Source organism: Platalea leucorodia, assembly GCF_965183815.1.
Source record: "Platalea leucorodia genome assembly, chromosome: 13".
NCBI lineage: Eukaryota > Metazoa > Chordata > Aves > Pelecaniformes > Threskiornithidae > Platalea > Platalea leucorodia.
The window spans coordinates 547,095-567,828 of NC_138835.1; the positions used below are offsets into that span (position 1 = coordinate 547,095).

The 20,734-nt window shown below is 57.8% G+C and overlaps 1 protein-coding gene across 9 annotated transcripts in view; it reads left to right on the forward strand.

Moving 5' to 3' along the window:
• CHD6 (chromodomain helicase DNA binding protein 6) overlaps positions 1–20,734 on the forward strand; it is an 84,567-nt gene that overhangs the window by 30,526 nt on the left and 33,307 nt on the right. For 6 of the 9 annotated variants that reach the window (XM_082325952.1, XM_082325956.1, XM_082325953.1 and 3 more), the window contains 11 exons: positions 7,375–7,874; positions 11,662–11,800; positions 12,377–12,526; positions 15,516–15,581; positions 16,085–16,143; positions 16,512–16,629; positions 18,111–18,197; positions 18,476–18,625; positions 18,931–19,052; positions 19,684–19,927; positions 20,377–20,553. In XM_082325952.1, coding sequence (XP_082182078.1) covers positions 7,375–7,874; positions 11,662–11,800; positions 12,377–12,526; positions 15,516–15,581; positions 16,085–16,143; positions 16,512–16,629; positions 18,111–18,197; positions 18,476–18,625; positions 18,931–19,052; positions 19,684–19,927; positions 20,377–20,553 — 1,812 coding nt within the window. The remainder of the gene's footprint in view (positions 1–7,374; positions 7,875–11,661; positions 11,801–12,376; positions 12,527–15,515; positions 15,582–16,084; positions 16,144–16,511; positions 16,630–18,110; positions 18,198–18,475; positions 18,626–18,930; positions 19,053–19,683; positions 19,928–20,376; positions 20,554–20,734) is intronic. The other 3 variants (XM_082325954.1, XM_082325960.1, XM_082325959.1) reach the window with 1 other exon arrangement.

Genomic DNA, 20,734 nt, shown 5'->3' on the forward strand with positions numbered 1-20,734 from the left:
GCTGTGTCTTGGGAACGGAGCCAGGCCCCACCTCCGTCACGCACATCCCATGGCGACTGCAGAGCCTGCTCGGAGACATGACGGAGGGTGGCACTTGTGTATTTTTAGCTTCTGCTGCATTGCATTTAGAGCTGGAAATGAGGGGTGTGGACACCCAGTGACTAGAATACAACAGCCCATGCTGTGCATGCCACCAGTGGGGATTGCAGCTGCCAGAGAGGGTGGCTCAACAGTCTGCTAAAACGCTGTGTATGTAAGAAGCTGTCTTTTCTGTTCCCGTCGTGGGGCTCTGCAACCAGCTGCGCAGAAAGACTGGGCCGATGGCTGCCAGCGTGGCCATCTCAGGGAGGCAGAGCTGTGTGATGGTGCCCACCTTGGGCTGCTGGCGCAGGAGCAGCCTGGCTGGTGGCTTTGGTCAGTGCCGTGGGGGGAAGCCGAGCAGCTGGGGTGCTGGACAGCCCCCGGACATCGGCCTCTGTCTAAAGAGCGTGGAAGCCTTTGATGACCCCTGCAGTCAGTGGGCACTCCACATACAGGACATATCTCTGTGGGGTTTGAGCTGTGCCCTAGACCCAAATGCAGGGCTTCTGCGGGGGCATCCTGCTTCTCCTGGGGGGCTGCCTGGTCCAGCCTGCAGTGAACAGGGATTGAATGGTGCTGGCACTTGTGTGCGAGATGGCATGTGGCGTGGCCACTACTGCCGGCTCTGGTCATGCTGCCCAGCAAGAGTGTGTTGTGTGGATGTCGCTGAGCCTGGCGAGCTGGCTTTGCTCTTGGTGATGACCATGAGAAGGGCTCAGCCGTGGCCTCCTTGCAGGATGGAGCTGCCGTTCAGACCCTGAGGCTGTGGCAGAGCTTTGCCCTGCTGGGAACGCCGTGCTTGTGGGGGGGGCAGTCTGCAGGGCTCAGGGCAGGGCCCTGAGGTGCAGGATGGGCAGTGGGGTGGACAGCAGGCTGTTGCTCCTTTCCTCTTCCCACCCCCAAACTCGTGTGGTACTTCAGGGTTTGGGTACGGATCAGGAGTGATGCTGGCTGGCGAGGAGGCTCCGACACGCAGCAGTGTTGATGCACCGTCCACTTCATCCCCATCTCACCTCCCAGCAGTGCTGGCCTGTGACTTCTGCCACTTGGGTCCAGGGGAGCCCCTCTCTACTCCCGCCATTCCGGGTATCGCATGGCGATATAATTGGTGCCACCGTTATGGGGCAGAAGATGATGCTGGGCTGCCCAGCCATGGGGTGGGAGCTGAGGAGCACCGGAGGCAGGGAAGGTGATGTGGTCTCTCAGACCGTGGAGGGAGTGGGGCTCTGGGTGTGTGGTGGTTCCCTCCTGGCTGGGCACATGGTGCAGGATCTTCTGCCCCATCCAGCCAAGCCTGACCCATTCTGCTGTACCTCTCCCAGGTGCTTGGGCCCAGTTTTCTCGTGTCTTCACCCAAAGCTGCCTGCTGTTCTCCATTCTCACTTGCTCCTTAGGACTCTCATCCCAAAACATCCTAGTGTCGTCCTGGCCCCCTGTCCTAGCTGCCCTTTCCCTGTCCCCAGTTCGCTCCCTCTTCCCCTCCCCACCTTCTCTTTGCAGTTGCTGTTTCCCCTCGTTCCTCTTCTCTGCTGTTCCCTTTGCAGGTGCCTGGCACAGGCAGGGCAAGGGCAAGGGTTTTGGACCCGGCTCAGACCGCAGGCAGCCCTGCAGGCCCCGGGCTGGTGCGTGCCCTGGGCAGTTGTGGGGAAAACGCTGATGAACTTCACTGCTCCTAAGCGCCCTGCGCACGTGCCAAGTGGGGTTTTTGAACGGCTCCTTCAGGTCGCTGTGAGCCCAGCTCCGCTCTTGGCTGGAGGCCTTGGAGAGGGTCGGGGCGCTGCGTGACCCTCGTGGGCCGGCAGCTGGTGCATCTCGCTGGCTCAGCAGTTTGGGAGAGGGGAGGGAGCCCTTCGAGGACCAGGGGCAGGAGACGCTTTGCCTCCCATCTCCTGGTGTTTTCCCCTAAGTCCTGAATAAAAACTGTGAAGTCGAGTCAAATTGGGACTATAAATTAAATGAAACAATTTTAGTTAAAGAAACACACCATTAAGGCCCACCCTAACCTTGGCTTTGCCCTCTAGTGGGGTCATGCAATTATAAGTGCTCTCTGTTAGCCTTCACAGCTCTCTGGGGAGGTTTTAAACATTTTTTTCCCCTGACCTTCTCTTTGACAGTAGTTAGATGCATGGGACAAGACTTCATGCTCCAGCTGCTGCTGAGGGACTTGCTTTCCTGTATGAAATGTAATTTATAGAAGATTCCTCTGGGAATAAAAAAAATGTACAAATGTTACATAAAAGTGTATTCTGAAAATGTAAAATCGTTACAATCATCACCAAAAAAAATGCCAGTTGAGAGACAGTGCAAAGGCACAGCTCTAAGGATAAGAAGTGTACTGGGCGTATGGAGCCTGCTTGGGTATGGTGCCAGAGGTTCAGAGGTGGGCATCACCTACTAAAACCTGGAAGTTTTGTCTTTGTTTCACCTACCAAAACCTGGAAGTATCGTCTTGATTTCTCCCCCCTCCAAAATACCCCAGAAACAACAAACCTGCGTGGTTAGATGGGCATGTAAGAAGACATGTAGAAGAGGCTGTTCCATGTAAAATGATGTTTTTCTTTAGTTAAAAAAAGTTGTAGTAAGAAAAAGGACACATATTCTGGAAATTTAAAAGTAAACCTGTAACAAGGCAGGACTAAAAAGATTTTTAGGAACCACTTGCTAAAGACACAGAGTCTAATAATACATTTTTTTCCAAATATCTCAGGACTAAAAAGCCTTTAAGAGGAGTCACAGGGTAAATAAGCGATTGAGATGTCAAGTGAGTGCTCATGGAAACAGGGCGTTGGCAGAACAGCTCGCTCAGGAAGGCTCCCAGCCCAGAGCCATCCCCGATGCCAGACGCATCGGAGAGTTGCCCCTAAATTAAAGGGTTTGATAAAGACATTTTTGAGCAAAGTAACACAAGCCACCAGGCTTTGATGGTATTTACTCTAGAATCGTAAAGGAGCCGAATGAGATGTTGGGAATCGCTAATAAATAGTGTTAGGGGTTGCTCCCCATCAGGGCCACATCCATGGAGCAGGAGGTAGCAAATGTGAAATTAAAGGCCAATGGGTTTACTCGGGTATTGGGTAAATCGATAGGAACCATAATAAACACTTTATCTATGAAAATACTACACTGGTGAATAGTCAGCATGGCTTTTGTGAAGCAAAGTTAGTCCTTGCAGTCTGCTGGGGATTTTAAAGACAGCCAGATTGCGGGGGTAAGATTGGTCTGGGCTGGTACAGTGCTCATGGGCTCCCAAACAACTGTCGAGAAAGTTTCTTACTGAATGCTTTTCAAGAAGTTAAGCATTGTCCTGATAAGAGGTCTTTCTGTGAATTAGTGACTGGTTAAAGAATAGGAAGCAAAGTACAGGAAAAATGTCTCTGCTTTCATGGTGTGGAGCAGAGGAGAAGGCACCAGCTGATTCCTGCAATCATCTGAGATGCTGAAATGGAGAGGGAGTCTGAAGAGTTGAAGAAAAGTCTTAAGACGTGCCAAGTAGTGCATATGGGGGAACCAGCCATGTGTGTATCTTCACTCGGGGCTGTCCCCACTCTTGGAGGAGACTGTAGAATGCTGGCAGAGAGTTTGGCATCTGCCTGCGGGTTGTCCCAGAGGCGCATTCAGCAGTTTGGAAAGGGAGAAGGAACAGAGCAGAAACCCTTCTGCTGCTACGTGGTACCTCTCTGATACCACATGCTTTCCTACTGCTAACCCAAAGCTGGTCTGATTAGAAGAGGTGCAGAGAAGGATAAGGCAGATGCTCTGAGAGCTGGCCCAGCCCTCCTGCGAGGAGAGCGTGACTTGTCACCTGTACCTTAGCTGGGCCAGGGGAGCTCTGCAGGGGAAGGACGTGATGGAGGACAGAAAAACAGTGAATGGGACAGAGCGGGTGACAAGGAAATCCTCCTTTGTACTCTCACACCTTGAGAACTAGAAGCCACTTAGGAGGGCAGCACGATTGAAACAAAATTAGTGGGTTTTTCCCTGTACCTTATCAGTTTGTCGTACTGAATGCCACCAGGTGCTTTGGTGCCCGTGGTTACAGGTGGGTTCACGCAGCTGTTAGCTGCCGTGGTCTGGATGCAGTCCTGCCGCTGGAGCTCCCGAGCCACAGTCAGCCTGGGCAGATGGGGAGGCAGAGCACGCTGCCTGCCCTGCCCCACTCCTGCCTGCCTCGGGGTCAGGGCACTGGCCTAGAGTGGCCGTTGGCTGGTCCAGAGCAGCTGAGGGGAGCCCACCTTGCCCACCTGCTGCAGCAAGCGTCCTGGGGCTATGATTTGCCAGGTTTAGGCTCCTGAAGCTGGATGTGTTTCTCCCCTGTGAAGGTAGTCTGAACGTGGAGTGTGTCACTGCTGGCTGTTGCTGCAGACACGGTGACCAGTAGCCCACACAAAGCCATGGGCAGCCTGATGGCTTGTGGAGACGTGTCTCGGGCCACTCAGCCTGGAGGTTGCTGCTGCCGCATGCTCCTGCCTGCCGCAAAGGACTGGCCATGCTGCCGCAGGCAAGCTGCGAGTGTGCTTTGAAGCCACGCTGGAGCACAGATAACCCTGGCACTGCTTTCTCAGGCTTTTCCTGTTGACGAGAAGCCAGGATAAACTGAACCTCATCAAGGGGAAGTAGGAAAAGCCCATTCCCTGGCTCGCAGCAGTGCGCCGAGCTCTGACTGCAGATTTGTACTTGGCAGCACAGTCCTATGTGGATGGCAGGAGCTTGTCGTGGACGTGTAGGAGCATGACACGGAGCCTTTTCCCCTCAAGACAAACCAAGCAGCCTTGGGTGCAGAAGGGTTTCTGGGGCTAGCAGCACCTTGCCTGCAGTCAGTGTGGAGGAACCTGGTTTCCCTGCCCCTCTGTGCTTCTGCTGCCTGGGCAAGCTCTGGCCATGAGCTGCTTGGTCCCACAGGCTGGTGTTTGATGGCCCTTTCATGGCAGGGCCTGCGCCAGAAGCTTCTGGCTGCTCCAGCTGGAGGCAAGCACTGCTAACTGGTACCAACACTGCTTCCCGGACACAGCAGGCTGTGAGATCTGATGCCCACGGGGCATCCCATGGCAAAGTGCTGGCACTGCTGGATCTGGGGGCCTGCAGCACTGCTGGGAGGGGTGCTGGGGTGGACACGTCTGTGCTCCCACCATGATGGGCTTGCCTAGAGGTTGGAGGGGCTGTTGGCAGCCAAGAGGTGATGCAGGAGGAGCGGAAGGATTACTTGCGTTTTCACAAACCTTCTGATAGCTCGTGGTTGTTTCTGGAAAGCCTTCAACCTTCTATTGCAGCAGGGCTTGTGGCAGGCCGGGATGTCTTCATCAGCAATCACCGAAATGCCCTTTCCGATTTGCCTAAGGAGCACAACGCGAGCCTGAGGCAGACCCCACAAAGTAGGTCACGCTTTGAGGCCTGCTCTCCTGACAGCTTTATCAGCCTGCCTGGTGCGGTGGGGCCTGAGGCTCCTGCCGGGCAGTGGACGTGCCAATGGCGAGTGGGACCTGCCTGGGCTCCGTAGCCTGGGTTGGAGCTGTAGCTGCAGACAGCAGATGGGGTAGGGGTTTGCTTTGGACCCCTTGGCTGGTGCGCGGCAGTGGAAATCATGAGCTGGTTTCGGCACTCCCTACTCCACACTGGTTTGCTGGGAAATGCTGATGCACACAACGAGAGGGACCCACGTCCCCATGCCTGGGCCTCGTGGCTCAGCTTCCCCAGGCACAGGCTGTCGGGGATGGAGCTGCTGCAGGTGCTCAGCACCGCTCCCAGCCCCGTCCTCGTCCAGTCCTGTGGGTGAGCCGGGGACCCCCTCTCTGGCAGGGCAGGTGACATTGCCTGCTCTTGGATGGCACCAGAATTGCGGTATCCGGACCTGTTGCTCGTTGGGTGGTCTGCCTGGAGGCGGGCAGCTCCTTGCGAGACTCAGGGCTACAAGCTGTGACTGGGAAGGAGTAGTTCACCCTCCTGCTGTGCAAGGATGCTGAAGATTTGCTTTCCGTCTGGTATCTGCACTTGGCTGCTGTTCAGCACAGAAGCAAAAGGAGATCCAGGCTCTTGGGGGTCTGTGAGCTGTGTAGCTAATCCAGTAAATTGTTCCAGCTGATCCCCAGCTTGCAAGATCTGAGGAATGCGAAGGCTGGGACTGATCCTGTTGCTCAGCCTGTGGGCTCAGAGGCGGCATCTATAGTGCTGATTTTCTCGTAACCCAGAATAGGTTCCCCTTAATTGCTTGGGTGCACTTTGATGGCTTGTCCGTGTGACGGGACGACTGCTCTCCCCGTCCCAGGTCGCTGGAGCAGACGGGCAGCAGTGCTGGAGGTGGCTGCCTGTGGGCAGAGATGCTGGTGCAGCCTGCCCAGCTGATGCCAGACGTGCCAGCAGCCCCACTCGTGAGTGGCTGCAGGGACATGAGGGGTCTTTTCCCCTTTGCAACCTGTTTCATTTAATGTTTCCATCTAATCCAAATCAGAAATCCGAGCGTACGGAGTGTCCTGTGCCTGGACCACCCTGAACGGGCTCCAGTCCTCAGCCCATAGGATGTCAATATTTACAGGGTCGCTGCTCACAAGCCTAGGCTCCTTATTGCAGACACTCATGCTGTTGTTTGAGCAGAGCTGGGCCTTTTTGTGCTGTTTTCTGGTTGGGCCTGCTGTGGCGGAGCGTGCTGGGGAGGCAGCTGAATTCCTTTCAGCGTTCGGTGCTGGAAAGTTCGCGGGAAGGGAAGGAAGAGCTGGAGCAGGAAGAGCAGCTCCGCTCTCCTGGGCTGGAGGCAGCCCCAGCGCCCAGCAGCTCTCGGGAAAGGTGCCGGTCTAACCCTGCTCTTCTGCCCCAAGCTCTGCCCCGAACAGACCTCGGGGCCTGCTTCTTGTTGCCGGAGGCTGCAAGGCATCCTTAATTCCCTCTCCCTGCTCTGCCGGGACAACCTCTGGCTCTGGGCAATGGGCAGGAGGTGGCCGGGGCACGTGGATCACTCTGGGTCTCAGCAGAGTGGGGTGCGGAGTGTGCGATCAAAGACAGGACTGTGCTTGGGGGCAGAGCAGAGGGGCCAGCTGCCTCCGCTCTGGACCTATGTGGGCTGGTGGGGAAGCAAAAGGCCTCTCTAACCTGTCAGCCTCTGTCAGGCAGGGAAGGGGGGTCCTCCCCTTTGAGCTGTGTCTGTGTGTGGTGGCCATTAGCCATAGTCCCCTGTATATTGAGGGACATCGCTCGTGCTGCACCTGGGTGATTAGAGCCTTGCTGGGGCTGCAGTTCTCCCTAGAGCGCCTGCTATTTCTGTATGTGGCATTTGCTTCACACGCTGCCTTTCTGTTCTCTCTGCAGCCGCCAAGCTTAAAAGCACTGAGCCGCTCCCCAATGTCGGATGCCTGGGAGTGCAAGGCGCGGGACCCCTTTGCCAGCAGTGAGGAGCAGGACGAGGTGTCCCACCAGGTGACGGTGACAGCCACGGACACAGCCGGCCAGTGCCAGTGCCTGGAGGAGGAGCCCAACGGGGCTCCCCAGAAGCGGACCAGCACCCAGAACGGGATGCAGGACAGTGGGGGCGGGGGCACGGGGGTGAAGAAGAAACGGAAGAAAAAGGATCTGGGAGAGCAGGAAGGGGGAGAAAAAGCAGCTGTGGAGGTGAAACCAAAGAGGAGGAGAGAGCCTAAAGAACCAAAAGAGCCTAAAAAGGCTAAGGAGCCCAAGAAGCCGAAGGAGCCCAAGCAGAGGGAGGTGGCCAAGAAGCCCCGGAAACCTCGGGAACCCAAAGCCCCCAAGGAGCCTAAAGACAAGAAGAGCAGCTCTGAGCCTGCCCCCAGAGCAAGACCCAAGAAGAGCAGGTGGGTGGCCTTGCCTCCGTGCCTGGTGTGGATGGGGCTGTGGGCTCGCAGGAGCTTCGGCTGAGAGCGCCGCACTGGGCCACCACGTTGCAGGGTGCGCGGGCTCCTTGTGCTGAAGGCTGGACGGGCCGGTCGGGAGCCAGGATGAGCTCTCTGGCCATGCAGAGACAGGACAGGCAGGTGCCCTTTTGGGGATGAGTCTCTGTGTGACCCCAGGTCCAGGAGAGGACTGAAGAGTCTTGGCCTCTCCTTGGAGTGGCCCTTGTGCCAAGTGTCCTGGGGGGCAGAGGGACCTTAAGGAGGTGTCTCACCAGGGCAGCGAGGTGCTGTGTGGCATTGTCATACCTGTTTTGGGGCCCGGGCAGAGGGTATGTGAGTGAGAGGACCTGACCCTGGGCTGTCTGTGCAAGCAAGGGTCCCTGCATGCCCGGGGGCCAGCAGCCTGCCTTCCCTCGGCCGAGGTCTGGGAGGACGGTGGAGCATATATTGTCTGCTCTCCCTCTCCTGGGCAGCAGGACCTGTCCCTCCCTTGCAGCTGTGGAGTGGTACTGGCAGCCAAGGCCAGCAGCAGGGGGATGCCTGAGGACTCCCTTGTACTGCACGGCCCAACGCCACCACCTCCGGTAATTCCTCATCCTTTTAATTAATAGGCTGATTGGCCAGAAGCTCTGATTTCTTAGCTCTGTTTTCTTTTTAATTGGGAATGTGTGCAGATAGCAGAGCAGCACCAGCGTCATTTGGTTTACTGTTGTGGACTGGTGAGAATAAGTGTTTTTGGAGAGTCCTGTACAAAGCAGGCCTATCAGCTGGAGCTGGGCCCTCCTCATGTACTGTAAATAATCCATAGGATGAATATATTTCTACTGTAAATGAGATTAGTACAGGAACCAGGTGGGAACTTTTCAGCAAAACCTTTCTTTTTTAGAAAACACCAGTTTGGTAGAGCTTCTCGAGGGCACTTTCCTGGAAGTGGTCAGCAGAATGGACATCCCAGAGTCTGTGGGATCTGCCCACTCCCTCCTTCCATGGCTGCCCTCAGGACATGTGTGCAGGGTGAGGACCAAGCCTGGGGTCTTCCACAGCTCTGCTCCTTCGGAGCTTGCTGACGGCCGGATCCTGGAGAGGCCAGGGCTGCGGAGCCGGCACCAGGGCGGCCGTTAGTGCCATTGCCATGGGCTGGTGGTCAACAGAAGAAGGTGTGGGGCAGCAAAGCTCCCACACCAGGCTGGCGGGGAGCTCAGCAGGGTGAGAGCTGGGTGCCGTGTCCCTGGCGGGGACCTCTTGTCCAGGAGCTTGTTGCCACCCTGACAGGTCCCTTGGCTGCCAGCAGTGCCTTCACAGGGTGCTAAAAGCAGCCTGTGACAGTGCGACCTGCCATGGGTAGCTGGTGGGCAGGTCACTCTGCTAGGCATGGGGACTGCAGCGGGGTAACCCCAGCTGCAGAGCTGGAGACCCTGGTCCCCCTGCAAAGGCACGGCAGGATCTGGGGGCACCAGGAGCGGGGCTGAAGGGGGACGCGCGTGCTGTGCTGGTGGCCAGCATGTGGAGCCCTGGTGAAGAGGTCACTTCATGCAAAAAAGACCAGTTAATATAACTCTGTAACACATCCTGCAGCCAGAAGAAACTGTGTGGGAGTCTGGGAGTGCCGCAAAGCTCTGTGCTTTCCTGATGGCCTGTTCTGGTGGAGCCTGAGCCCGTGGTGCTTCCTCCCGCTCACCTGCACCTTCCAGGAGGACCTAGGTCCACCCCTGTTGCTTGAAAAGTCCAGCCCGTGGGTCCTCCTCGCAGCTTCCCCCCTCTGCAGCCCCTTTGGGCCTCTTCTCGGGCTGTCGCCTCGCCCTCTGGGTCAGCCACCAGCAAACCCACCCACGGGAGGAACGGCTGCTGGGTGGAGGCACCCATGGGTGTCCAGGTGGAAGCTCTGCAGGGAACAGGGCTGTGTCCCCCCTGTGCCCACTGCCCGGGACAGAGACGGGGAGGCGGGCTGGGGGCCCTGGCAGCGCAGGGAGGGAGAGGCAAGCGGCGGGCAGGGTGAGCACTCCGTGCGGATGAAATGATTGCTGGGAGTCCTCTAAGTGGCAGATAATGGTGGCGTAATTTCTTCTAAATTATTTCTAATCATAGCCAACTACTGGTTCATGAATGAAGCAGTTGTTAATTGTGACTTACAAATCAATATCTTGGGAGTTATTGCTTGGGTGGAAGCAGCACTTGCAGTGCATTTTCAGGGCCTCTAATTGAAGCACGGGTGCACGGCCAGGGCATTTTTGGCCTGAACAGCAGATTTTTTAACTGCTTGGTTTTTGCCGGACCCAGGTAAGCAGTGATTTTTCTCATTAAATTGGGGTAAAACCTTGATGTGACTTTGAAACTAACCATTCCTCTGCTGCTGTGCCGGTCTGGGATGTGGAGGGGACGGATGGCGGGGCTGTGAGTGAGGAAGGGGATGTTGCTCAGCCCAGGGACAGGCACCAGCTCTTTGAAATCTTTCCCTTAACAATGTCCTTGTAGAGCGTAAGGGTGGATGGGCACGTTGGGAGCAGTTGTTTCTTACCCTGGTGCTTCCTGGGCACGTTCCCTTGCTCGGGCAGGTTGTGGTGGGTGCTGGGTGCCACGGGGGGCCAGGTGGCCCTGACCCCGAGAACATGCCACAGGGCTGGGCTGCGTCTTCGCACGTTTTATGTTTGCAAGAAGGTGGTGGGATTCACGGGGAGCAGGGCTCAAATCCCCTCCATGAGCACGGAGGACAGTTGCCTGGTGGGACAGAGCCTCCCGGTGGGCCCTTGGAGGTGACGGTGACCGCCGTGGTGGGCCATTGCACCTGTGGGAGCCTGGGACCTGCATCCTCCCTGCATTCGTGGCAATCACGGCTTAACTTCCTCCGGCTGAAGGCACAGGCCAGCATCTGCTCAGTTGCTGTCTCGGGAGGGACTCGGTGCTGTGGCTCAGGGAAAACAAACCACGAGGTGGAGCAGCTTCTGCTTCGATGCTGGTGTAAAGGTTTACCAGGGTCTGGCTGGCTCTGTGGCACACGTGGGAGGTGGTCGGCAGGATGGCCAGTGCTTCTCAGACTGGGCTAGAAGGTTTGTCTCCAGGGTGCCAGGACACAGGATGCCTCTGGAGCTGCTGAACTGTATTCCTGACTTTCATCGGTGCAGGACGTGTTTGTGAGTGCTCTGCTTGGAGTGGGCACCTCAGTGCCCTGGCTTGCTGGGGTTGGTGGTGGGGAGAGCCTCCTTGCACCTGCGCTGGACATAGGGCCCTGTCTCCGTCTCCCACCTGGGGCAGAGGCTGCCGTGCTCTGGGGCAGGACCTGCCTTCACTGTGGAGACTTCACGGTCCGAGGAAGGGGTGACCCTGCCTGGAGGGGAGAGGCTGGCCTGGTTCCTCCCAGCTCATCGCCACACCTGAGCCACTATCCAGAGCATCCTGACCTCACGCATCCCGTGCCGAAGGAGCAGTGAGGGCTGGCCATGAGCTGAACCCCATCTCCTACAGCCCCCGTGGGGCTGTTCCTCTGGCTGGTGGGAGCCCCTAGCCCCTTTCTGCCCCACACCAGGCCGGGGCAGGTGGACCCTTTCATCCCAGTGTACTGGAATTGGATGGAGAAACACTTGATGGTGATTAATGAGTGTCACCGACTGGGGATTCCCAATGCTGGGGGAGGCCCCAGGAGCCTTGAGCTGCCTCTGGGTGATCCAGTGGGAGCAGAGCCCTGTGTGGGTGTCTGCTGGCTCTCCCCCCGGGATCCCTAGGACAAGATCTAACTGTCAGTCTGTCTTGGCAGCAAGGACACCCCTGTGGAGAAGAAGAAGAAAGGGAAGAGGAAAAATGAGATACCAGTGGACAGTTTGGATTTGGATCAGGATCTCCTGAGCCCATCCGTGCAGAGCCCAGAGGAGTCTGCAGAGTCAGCCGACAGCCAGGTATGTCCGAAGCCCTCAGCTGGCTCCAGTGGAGGAAATCCCGGCTGCCTCTGAGTGGGAGAAGAGCTGGGCCCTGGGGCACAGCGATCAGAGAGCACGTTCAGCAGTGTGGCTGGTAGACCCTGGCCCCAGAGGGGAGCCACCGGCCACACTGCTTAAAGTCATCTGGTGGCCCTGGGTTGAGTGCATGCTGCTGCCCTGGGCGCTGCACGTCCCTCAGCCTTGAGTTTCCCTCTCCTCCGTGGTTCCTGGCAGCTCCCCTTTCCTGGCACGGTGCAGGGAGGCAGGTCAGCCCCGCAGGGCTGGGGAGCTGCGCGTGTCTCTGCAGGGGTCCTCTGCTTCAGGCCTCAGGGGCTGGTGGCACTGCGTGGGTCAGGCATTGATGGAGACCTTGGCACTGCGGTGATGGGTTTACCTCCAAGGGCTGCCTGTTCTTCCCACCACCTCCTTCCTACTGGGGCAGGGGGTGGGCTGGAGATCAGGCAGCCCTGGGGTTTTCTCTCCTCCGCTCAAGCAAGGAGGAGGTACTTGGTCTGCCCATCTCCCCCATGACTGCCTTTTTCGTCCCATACACAGAAACGCCGCTCAGGACGGCAAGTGAAGAGGAGGAAGTACAATGAGGACCTGGATTTCAAGGTGGTGGATGATGATGGCGAGACAATAGCTGTGCTGGGAGCTGGGCGAACCTCTGCACTCTCCGCTTCTACTCTGGCATGGCAGGCAGAGGTAGGGCTGGATGTGGGACTGGGGTGACAGGGCCTCCTGCCTCCCACAGGGTGTCCCAAGGCTGCCAGTGCCGAGGTTCGAGGAAGTGGGGGATCCCAGCACAAGGATGGGGTGAGAGTGTCCCTGTCTGGGAGGGCGCAGGCTGGCTTTGCAGGGACTGTGAGTGCAGAAAGGGATGGACAAGAGGTGTGCAGCCCCAACTGTCCCCCTCCTGCTTGGAGACTAAGGCCTCTGGCACATGGCACGTCACTGGACATGTCCCTGAAGGCATGACCCACCCATTGCCCGTGCCCACCTTTGGCTCCCGTCTCTGTAGCTCCCGTACATGAGGTTAGTCTGTTATTTTGGCTCCGCCAGCCAAGGGCTTTGTAGGTGCCAGATCATCGTTTTCTGCCCACATTGCAGCTCTCCATCAGTGCCTCAGAGTGTAGAGATGCCCAGCCTGATGCCTGCCAGCCAAGCTGATCTGCTGGGCAGCATGCTAGGGGTCTGGACAGTGTGGCAGGGACCAGCCAGTGTCACTGCAGTTTGGGCCTCACTGCCCTGCCTCCTCTGCCCACTGGTTCAGCACTGGCTCCTGGTGGGTGCTAGCAGCTCCTTCCTGCTGCTCTGTGTGTTGGATCCTGCAGCTCATTCTGTCTCTCTGGTTGCTAACAGAGCTGCCAGATATTAATAATGGTCATTAACTGTTTTCGTAGTGTTCCTGTGTCCCTGTTTAGTCCCCTTTTCACAAGGCTTTGGTCTGGGTATTAGTCAGCTCTGTTGTTAAGCCAGTAAATAAGCCCTGGCCTGATGCTCCCTGCCTCGCCCGGAGGGCTGCTGCACACGCATGGGAGGTGCTGCACACGCATGGGAGGTGCTGCACACGCATGGGAGGTGCTGCACCGGAGATGCTGCTTGGGAGGTGCTGCTTCAGCTGCTGCCCGGGGCCATGTCCCAGCTGCGCTCCTGGCAGTGATCTCTCCAAGTGAGATTTTCAAAACAGCAGGTGGGAATGGGTTGCCTTTGGCATGTGTCCATGCAGCCACCCTGCTCTCCTCTTAGTCCTGGACTTCCACCTCAATTTATCCTGCTCCAGATGAATTATTAAGGCTGGTGTCTGATGGCAGCAAGGCGCTCTGCTGCTCTGGGCTCCTGCCAGCAGGGTTGGCCCAGGGTCGGGACTGACCCGGCAGGGCAGGATGGGAGTGCTGAGGCCTCAAATCTGCTCTGCCCATGGCCTGGACTTGCAGCTTTCCCCCCTGGATCCTGGCCACGTTCCTCAGCAGCTCTGTGGGGTGGTGCAGGGCTCCTCTGGCAGCCCGCAGGCTGCCAGCGATGAGCCACAGACCTGTGTAAGCCGGCTGGGCTGCGGGTCAGTGTGGTAGCTCCCAGCCATGGGGTGCTGGAGGCAGCTGTGATGGCAGCACTGTGCCCCTGGCCGTGTTCACACAAACCCTTTGTGGCCAGAGTCAAGCTGGAGCCCAGCAGCGCCTGGGTGAACGCCCAAGCGTGGGGAAGCGGGCACTGCGCAGTGGCTGCCGCAGGGGCATCTCTGCATGCTCCCCTTAGCCGTGTTACCCTGGCGCGGGGCAGAGCTCCCCAAATAGGGCAGAAATCCCCCTCTAGGCCACAGGACTGCAACTGAGGAGCCCAGACAGAGCTGCTGTTACCCTGCTTGCTGTGTTGCAGTGCTGGGTCCAGCATCCTGCCCCACAACGCAGCAGCAGGGTGCCGAGGCAGCAGGGTGCCGAGGCAGCGGGTCAGCTGAGGGCTGGGGCATGGAGGGGTTGCTGCAGCCCTGGGCACCGCCTCGGCTTTCTCAGACCCTTTTGGGTGAGTGGTGTGGGATGCCCCGGCTGTCTGTCCCTCCCCAGCCTGCCCCGTGCCTTTCTTGGGGGGGGTCTTTCTAGTCTGCAAAGGGGCATCTCAGGACTGCTTTGCCTTGGACCAGACTCTACCTCCATCTGAAGGAGATGAACAGAGCCCTCCTTTCTGCTCTGCACTTTGCTCTTCCTCCTGCTGCCGTACCATCTCTCAGCCAGGGCAGAACTGATATTTCTAATGCTCAAGCAAGCTCCACATTTCTGCTGTCTGTCCTCTCCCCTTAATCTTTCTGTGCCTCTCCTGCTACAGCGCAGATGGGCACAAGCCTGGCTCTCTTGTCCCTTGGCATTCGGTGGGGCTGGTGCTGCCACAGCATGGGGCTGGGAGAGCCTCGACCTCCCCACTTGCCCTGTGCCTTCCGTCTCAGAGCTGGAAGGAGGACAATGTTAGGGCCACCTCCAGCAAAGCTCAGCATGAGGGATTGGGGTGGCCAGGAGGAGGCCTCTGCAGCCTCACGGGGTGATTTCTTCATGGCAGAATCGAAGCCTTTGGAGGGAAGGGGGTGGCACTTTGAGCCTGCTGGGAAGAGCTGCATGGACAGCAGTGGGGCTGAGGTGCTGTTGCCCGTGTCCTGTGGCCATGGGCAGGTGGCAGCAACAGAGGATGCCAGTGGCAGGGCCTCACAGCCCTGCTCCCTGCTCTGCTGGGGCCCTTGGGGCCATCCAGCACTATAGGGTTGTATAAATGCCAAGGCAAGTCAGAGACCTGGCATGGAGAATGGCTGGGAGCCAGAGATGTGCACGTTTTGGCCTATTTCCTTCCTTCAGTCTCGGGGCAGAAGCGCCCAAGCTCCCTCCTCTTTTCTGGGAGACTTGCCACCCTCTCTGGCTGCCCTGGTCTAGCTGGAAGGACCCGCACAGCTAAACACGACAGTGCTCTGGCCTTGCTGGCCCAAGGAGCACAGGCAGAGGGCGAGTGTAGCTGGGCTGGGCTGGCAGCACCTGCACCCTCACACCCAGCAAGGGTTCCCCAAGAGCAGCTCTGCCAGCTCCCGCTGTGCTGGCTCTGCCTGCCCGGCTGGTGGGCCGGGCGAGGAGCAAGCAGCCATTCTGTGCTGGGAGGGTGCCAGAGGCCAAGCTGTGTGATGAGCCAGGAAAACAGGGCTCTGCTCTCCTGTCCCCAGGAGCCTCCCGAGGATGATGCCAATATCATTGAGAAGATCCTTGCCTCCAGGATGGTGCAGAAGGAGGTGAGTGGCAAAGATGCCAGTGGGGCTGGAAGTCCCTGGGCAGAGGACAGACAGGACCTGGCTGCCTTGTGCAGCAGGGACATGGGACATAGCAGCAGTTGGTGCTGCCCTGCCATTCCTTGCGCTCACTCTTTGCAGGGTGCTGCTGGGGTATGCCCGGACCAGCACCGACCGGCGCCTTTCTGGGTTGGGAATCAATGTGGTGCCTCTCCTGCCCTGGGCACCAGAAAGCCTCTGGAGAAGAGTCAGGCCTGGGCTAATGCCCAGGAGGTGTTTGAGTCCCCATGCTCAAGGGTGGTCTCACACCACATTCCCCAGGGCCACTGAGCCTCTGGGGCAGGCAGCACGCTGAATGCCTGGCCATCCTGGCTGTCTGTGGGGCTCAGCCTGCCTGGAGCCTGTGGCCGGGCAGGGGACGCCTGTCCGTGCCCAGGCCACAGAGGATGGCCTCCAGTTTCTGCACAGGCTCTGACTGTTGCTAACTCTCCTTCCCTTGGTTTCAGGCTCATCCCGGAGGCCTGGCGTTTGAGATGGAGGAGTTCTATGTCAAGTACAGGAACTTGTACGTGCGGCGTTCTGGTGATCTGTGCCGTGGCAGTGGGCCCTGTGCATGCAGGAGCGAAGGCTGTGTGCCCACCTCCATCCCATCCCATCCCATCCCCAGCTGCAGCCCCAGCATCCCTGTCTCACTGCCCCTGTCCTCCCGAGCCAGCTCTGGCGGCGGGAAGCAGGAAGGCTACTGTAGCCGCAGTGCTCAGTCTTGACCTGGACCCGGCCCACGGCTTCCTCCAGTTTGGGGTTTCACATGGCGAGGTGTAGGCTGGGTGTTCTCTGGGCCGCTGGGAGATCCCTGCTGGTCTGCATGGCGGATGGGATCGGGCCCAAAGGCTGCTTTGGTCACATTTTGTTGGGTTTCTTTTTCCTCTGCAGCTCCTACCTCCACTGTAAGTGGGCCACTCTGGAGGAGCTGGAGAAGGACCCCAGGATCTCCCAGAAGATAAAGCGCTTCCGGAACAAGCAGGCTCAGATGAAGCATATTTTCACAGAGGTGAGAGCTGAGCATGGCAAGCAGCTGTACCCAACCCCGGCACACCTGGGCCTGGTGTGGTGGCTGAGCAGGCCAAGAGCTGAGCACTGCCTCTGGCACCTCCCTGCCCAGGCGAGACCAGCTCCAGGGCCAAAATTCAGGGCTGGGAGTGGGCGGGCAGGCAGGGCTCACTGTGCAGCTGTGCCTGCCCTGCCTGAGCTCTGCCATAGCTCAGTGATCCCGGGGTGCTGCCCAGAGCCCTGCCTGTGCCCCCTCACTGACACCGTGGCCATGCCCAGGCAGCAGCATTCCTCTCGAGCTTCCAGGCTGGTTTGAACCGGGGCACAGCACAAGAGGGTGAGCAGGTGGGAATGCTGGAGCCGAGGAGCCATGACAGTGCCCTGAACACCCGTGGTGTCACTGGCAGAGGTATGGGCAGGGTGACGAATGTCACTTGCCAGGCAGTGCCAACCCTGGAAGCATTGCTCAGTGAGGGGGAGGGCAGCGTGCAGTGCTGGAGGTGCTTTCACGGTGGAGCAGAGATGCTATGGGAGAGAGGGAGCTATAAATACTTGGGCTTAGGGCGGCTCCTGCCTGCTCTGCTCTATAAGCAGATTAATCTTGTTTAATATGAAAGGTGTTCTATAATTTATCTTGCTGCTCCAGAGATAGTTGTTGGATCTCCTCAAACTGCCCCTTACAAGTGTAAATCAGGCCAGTAGGCTATGAAAATTTCTCCATGGATGTAGTTGGAAAGCTGGGGGTGTGTGTCAAATTTCTCACTCCCGATTCTCTTTGAGGTCTTTCCCAGGATGCAAAGAAAAAGCATGTGTTGGAACGCACTGTACCACTAACAATTTAGGAAGGAGCAAATGCTCTTTCCTGTGACTAACTGGGGCTTGGGGAGCTGTGAACATAGAAGCCTGTTTTTTCTCCTTCCCAAGCCCTAGACAATGTGTGTCTCCAAGGACCACTGCTTGTCTAAAGCCCACTCCTCCCCAGGTGTTCCTGGCAGGAGGATGAGCCCTTGCCTCATGAGTGGTTGCTGCTGGTGACTGCTGAGCTGAGGGTGGGGAGAGGGAGAGGAAGAGACAGAGAACAAGGTGTGATCCCTTGCAGAGGAGCGGAGTTCATCGGGTGCTGTGTGTGGCTCTGTGCTGTGGCAGTCACAGCTCTGGATGCTGCATGTAAGCTGGAGCATACAGCTCAGGGCTTCGTACCTTGGGGCCAGATGGGCTGGAGAGGACTTTCCTGCCTCCCAGCAAGGGCAGCATGGAGCCTGCGGCTGCTCTATAGCAAGAGCTTTGCCTTCTGCAGGGCTCATGCATCCTCCCTGCCCAGAGACAGATGTCGTGTACCTGTGTCCAGGGCACTTGATGTGCTGTGCACAGCTAGCAGCGTCCTGGGGACAGATGTCCCGCAGCTGTTTACTCGTGCCTGCCATCTGTTTAACCCTGGCATCACCTTGAACTTACCTCTCTTTTTACTCTTTGCTGTCGCAGCCTGATGAGGATTTGTTCAACCCAGACTACGTGGAGGTAGATCGAATTCTGGAGGTGGCTCACACGAAGGACCCTGACACTGGGGAGGTGAGTGGCTTCATCGCTTGCTTGACCTGTGGAGGGAGGGAGGCTTGGCAGGAGGCCCAGACCCACGACATGCATCGTGTGTCATCTCGGAGCACCCCGAGGCCTTCCCAGCCTTGCGCAGCCTGAGCCCTGTTCTCGGGGGCCCCTTGGCACAGGGGTAAATGGAGGGCCGCTGGTCATCTCTGTGACTCGCTCTCAGTCACGGTCTGTGCCCACATGCTGGGGCTGAGCGGCCGTGAGCCCTGCGCTGTCTCTGAGCCTGTCTCTCTGTGCTGCAGGAGGTGACTCACTACCTGGTGAAGTGGTGCTCACTGCCCTACGAGGAGAGCACCTGGGAGCTGGAGGAGGATGTCGACCCAGGGAAGATTAAAGAGTTTGAAGCCCTCCAAATCCCTCCAGAAATCAAGCACACGGTAACGTACCCAGAGGTAACGTACCCGGCTGGCAGCTCGCTGCCCTGGGCAGGCAGGGACTGTCTGTGTCTTGCCAAGGTCCAGCAGTGCTGACCTTCTTGTCCCTGCTGCTGCAGTGCAAGCCCCATATCCTCCCCTCCAGATGGGTTAGTTAGCAGGATCCGAGGGTGGGATCCCGAGGCTAAGACCTTGCTGTGAATCAGCTGTCAATGACTGTTGTGAAGTGTTGTCCTGATGCACAGCCCCAGAAGCGGGGTCTGGCCTTGCTGAGTGTTAGCCTCTTCCTCTCCATGGACCTTGCTCCTGCTCTTTCCTCCTAGGAGCGCCCAGCATCTGAGTCCTGGCAGAAACTGGAGAAGTCCCGGGAGTATAAGAACAGCAACCAGCTGCGGGAGTATCAGCTGGAGGGAATGAACTGGCTGCTCTTTAACTGGTATAACAGGTGAGGAGGGGCTGGAGCCCTCTGCTCCCACAAGGAGCCCTGCTGGCAGTGGGGCCCCGGTGTGCAGTCACGGGAGCAGCAGAGCTGGGGGAGCAGAGTTGGCAAACAGGGTCCTGATGGAGCAGCCACTGAGACCTTCCAGTGCTGGAGCTGGCAGGCAGCTGCCAGAAAAATTGTGTTTGTTTTAGCTTTGCAACTGAGTCTTTAAAAATGTTTCTCTCTGGTAAATGCTGATGAGTCTTGGAGATAGTAGGGCTTAGCTATGGGTCTAAGATACACCTGATTTTTGGTATTGACCAGGCTACCGGTGACCCATTCCTGTGGCAGGAGTGCAGGAATATGCATGTTCTCAGCTGCAGCAGGCCATCAGATGCATCTTTCACTGGCTAGTGTGCACCCAAAGGACAGCATCTTTCACACTAACTTTGAGTCCATCGTCTTGCAAGAAATTGGATGGTCTGGCTTACCCAAACTGGTTTGGGCGGCTGTACCAATGTCTCCCCACCCTCCACGCTGCAGGGTCAGAGAGGTGTGGGTGGAGGTGGTGTGCCTGACATCCCATCGAGGAGGTGGCGACAGGGCGGTTCCTGTCCCTGAGAGCCACGTTCACCTGCCCCGTCCATCTCTGCAGGAAGAACTGCATCCTGGCGGACGAGATGGGGCTGGGGAAGACAATCCAGTCAATCACCTTCCTCTCAGAAATATTCCTGATGGGCATCCATGGCCCCTTCCTCATCATCGCGCCTCTCTCCACCATCACCAACTGGGAGAGGGAGTTCCGCACCTGGACGGAGATGAATGCCATTGTGTACCACGGCAGCCAGATCAGCCGGCAGATGATCCAGCAGTACGAGATGGTGTACAGGGACACACAGGTGATTGACGCACACGACACTCCTGGGATGCGTCCCCCAGCCCTGGCTTCCTTTACTTAGGAAGCACTGACCTGCATGTGGAGCTTGTGGTTCATCTGGAGAGGGAAAGGTGATCTTTTAAGACCATTTTGCTGGCATGGGCTCAGGGTGCACTGTGTACGAGTGAAGAACAGGCCCAACTCATGCAGAAAGGGGAAAATGCAGCAGAGCCCCAGCCACAGTTCTTGTCCAGGCCTGTTTGTCTGCCCTGAAGCGGTGTCTGGTTTGGAGAGATGCAGCCTGTGGCCAGGGAGGAGGCTTGCAGGAACCTGCCCGCTGCTTGAGAGAGATGAATCTGGGGAAATCCCAGCTAGGATCCAGATGCTAACACTGATATGTTGACAGGATGTCTGACAGCATCCTGCCGCCCTGCAGGAGTCAAGCGCTGCATATGGTTTGTGTCTCCCTAGGGTAACCCTCTCCCTGGGATCTTCAAGTTCCAGGTGGTTATCACCACCTTTGAGATGATCCTTGCTGACTGCCCGGAGCTGAAGAAGATCCAGTGGCGCTGCGTGGTCATTGATGAGGCACATCGCCTGAAGAACAGGAACTGCAAGCTCCTGGAGGGGCTGAAGCTCATGGCCCTGGTGAGCACGTCCTGCTCACGTTCATGTAAGAGCAGGGTGGGCCAGAGATGGCCATGCCTAGCAGTCAGATGCCACTGCCAGCTGCTCAGGCCCAGTGCCAGAGCTGAGAGCTCCCTGTCAGAGAGAAAACCATCCAGGACCCATCAGGTCGCTGAAGCGGTGCCAGTGACGGGGGGGGCCT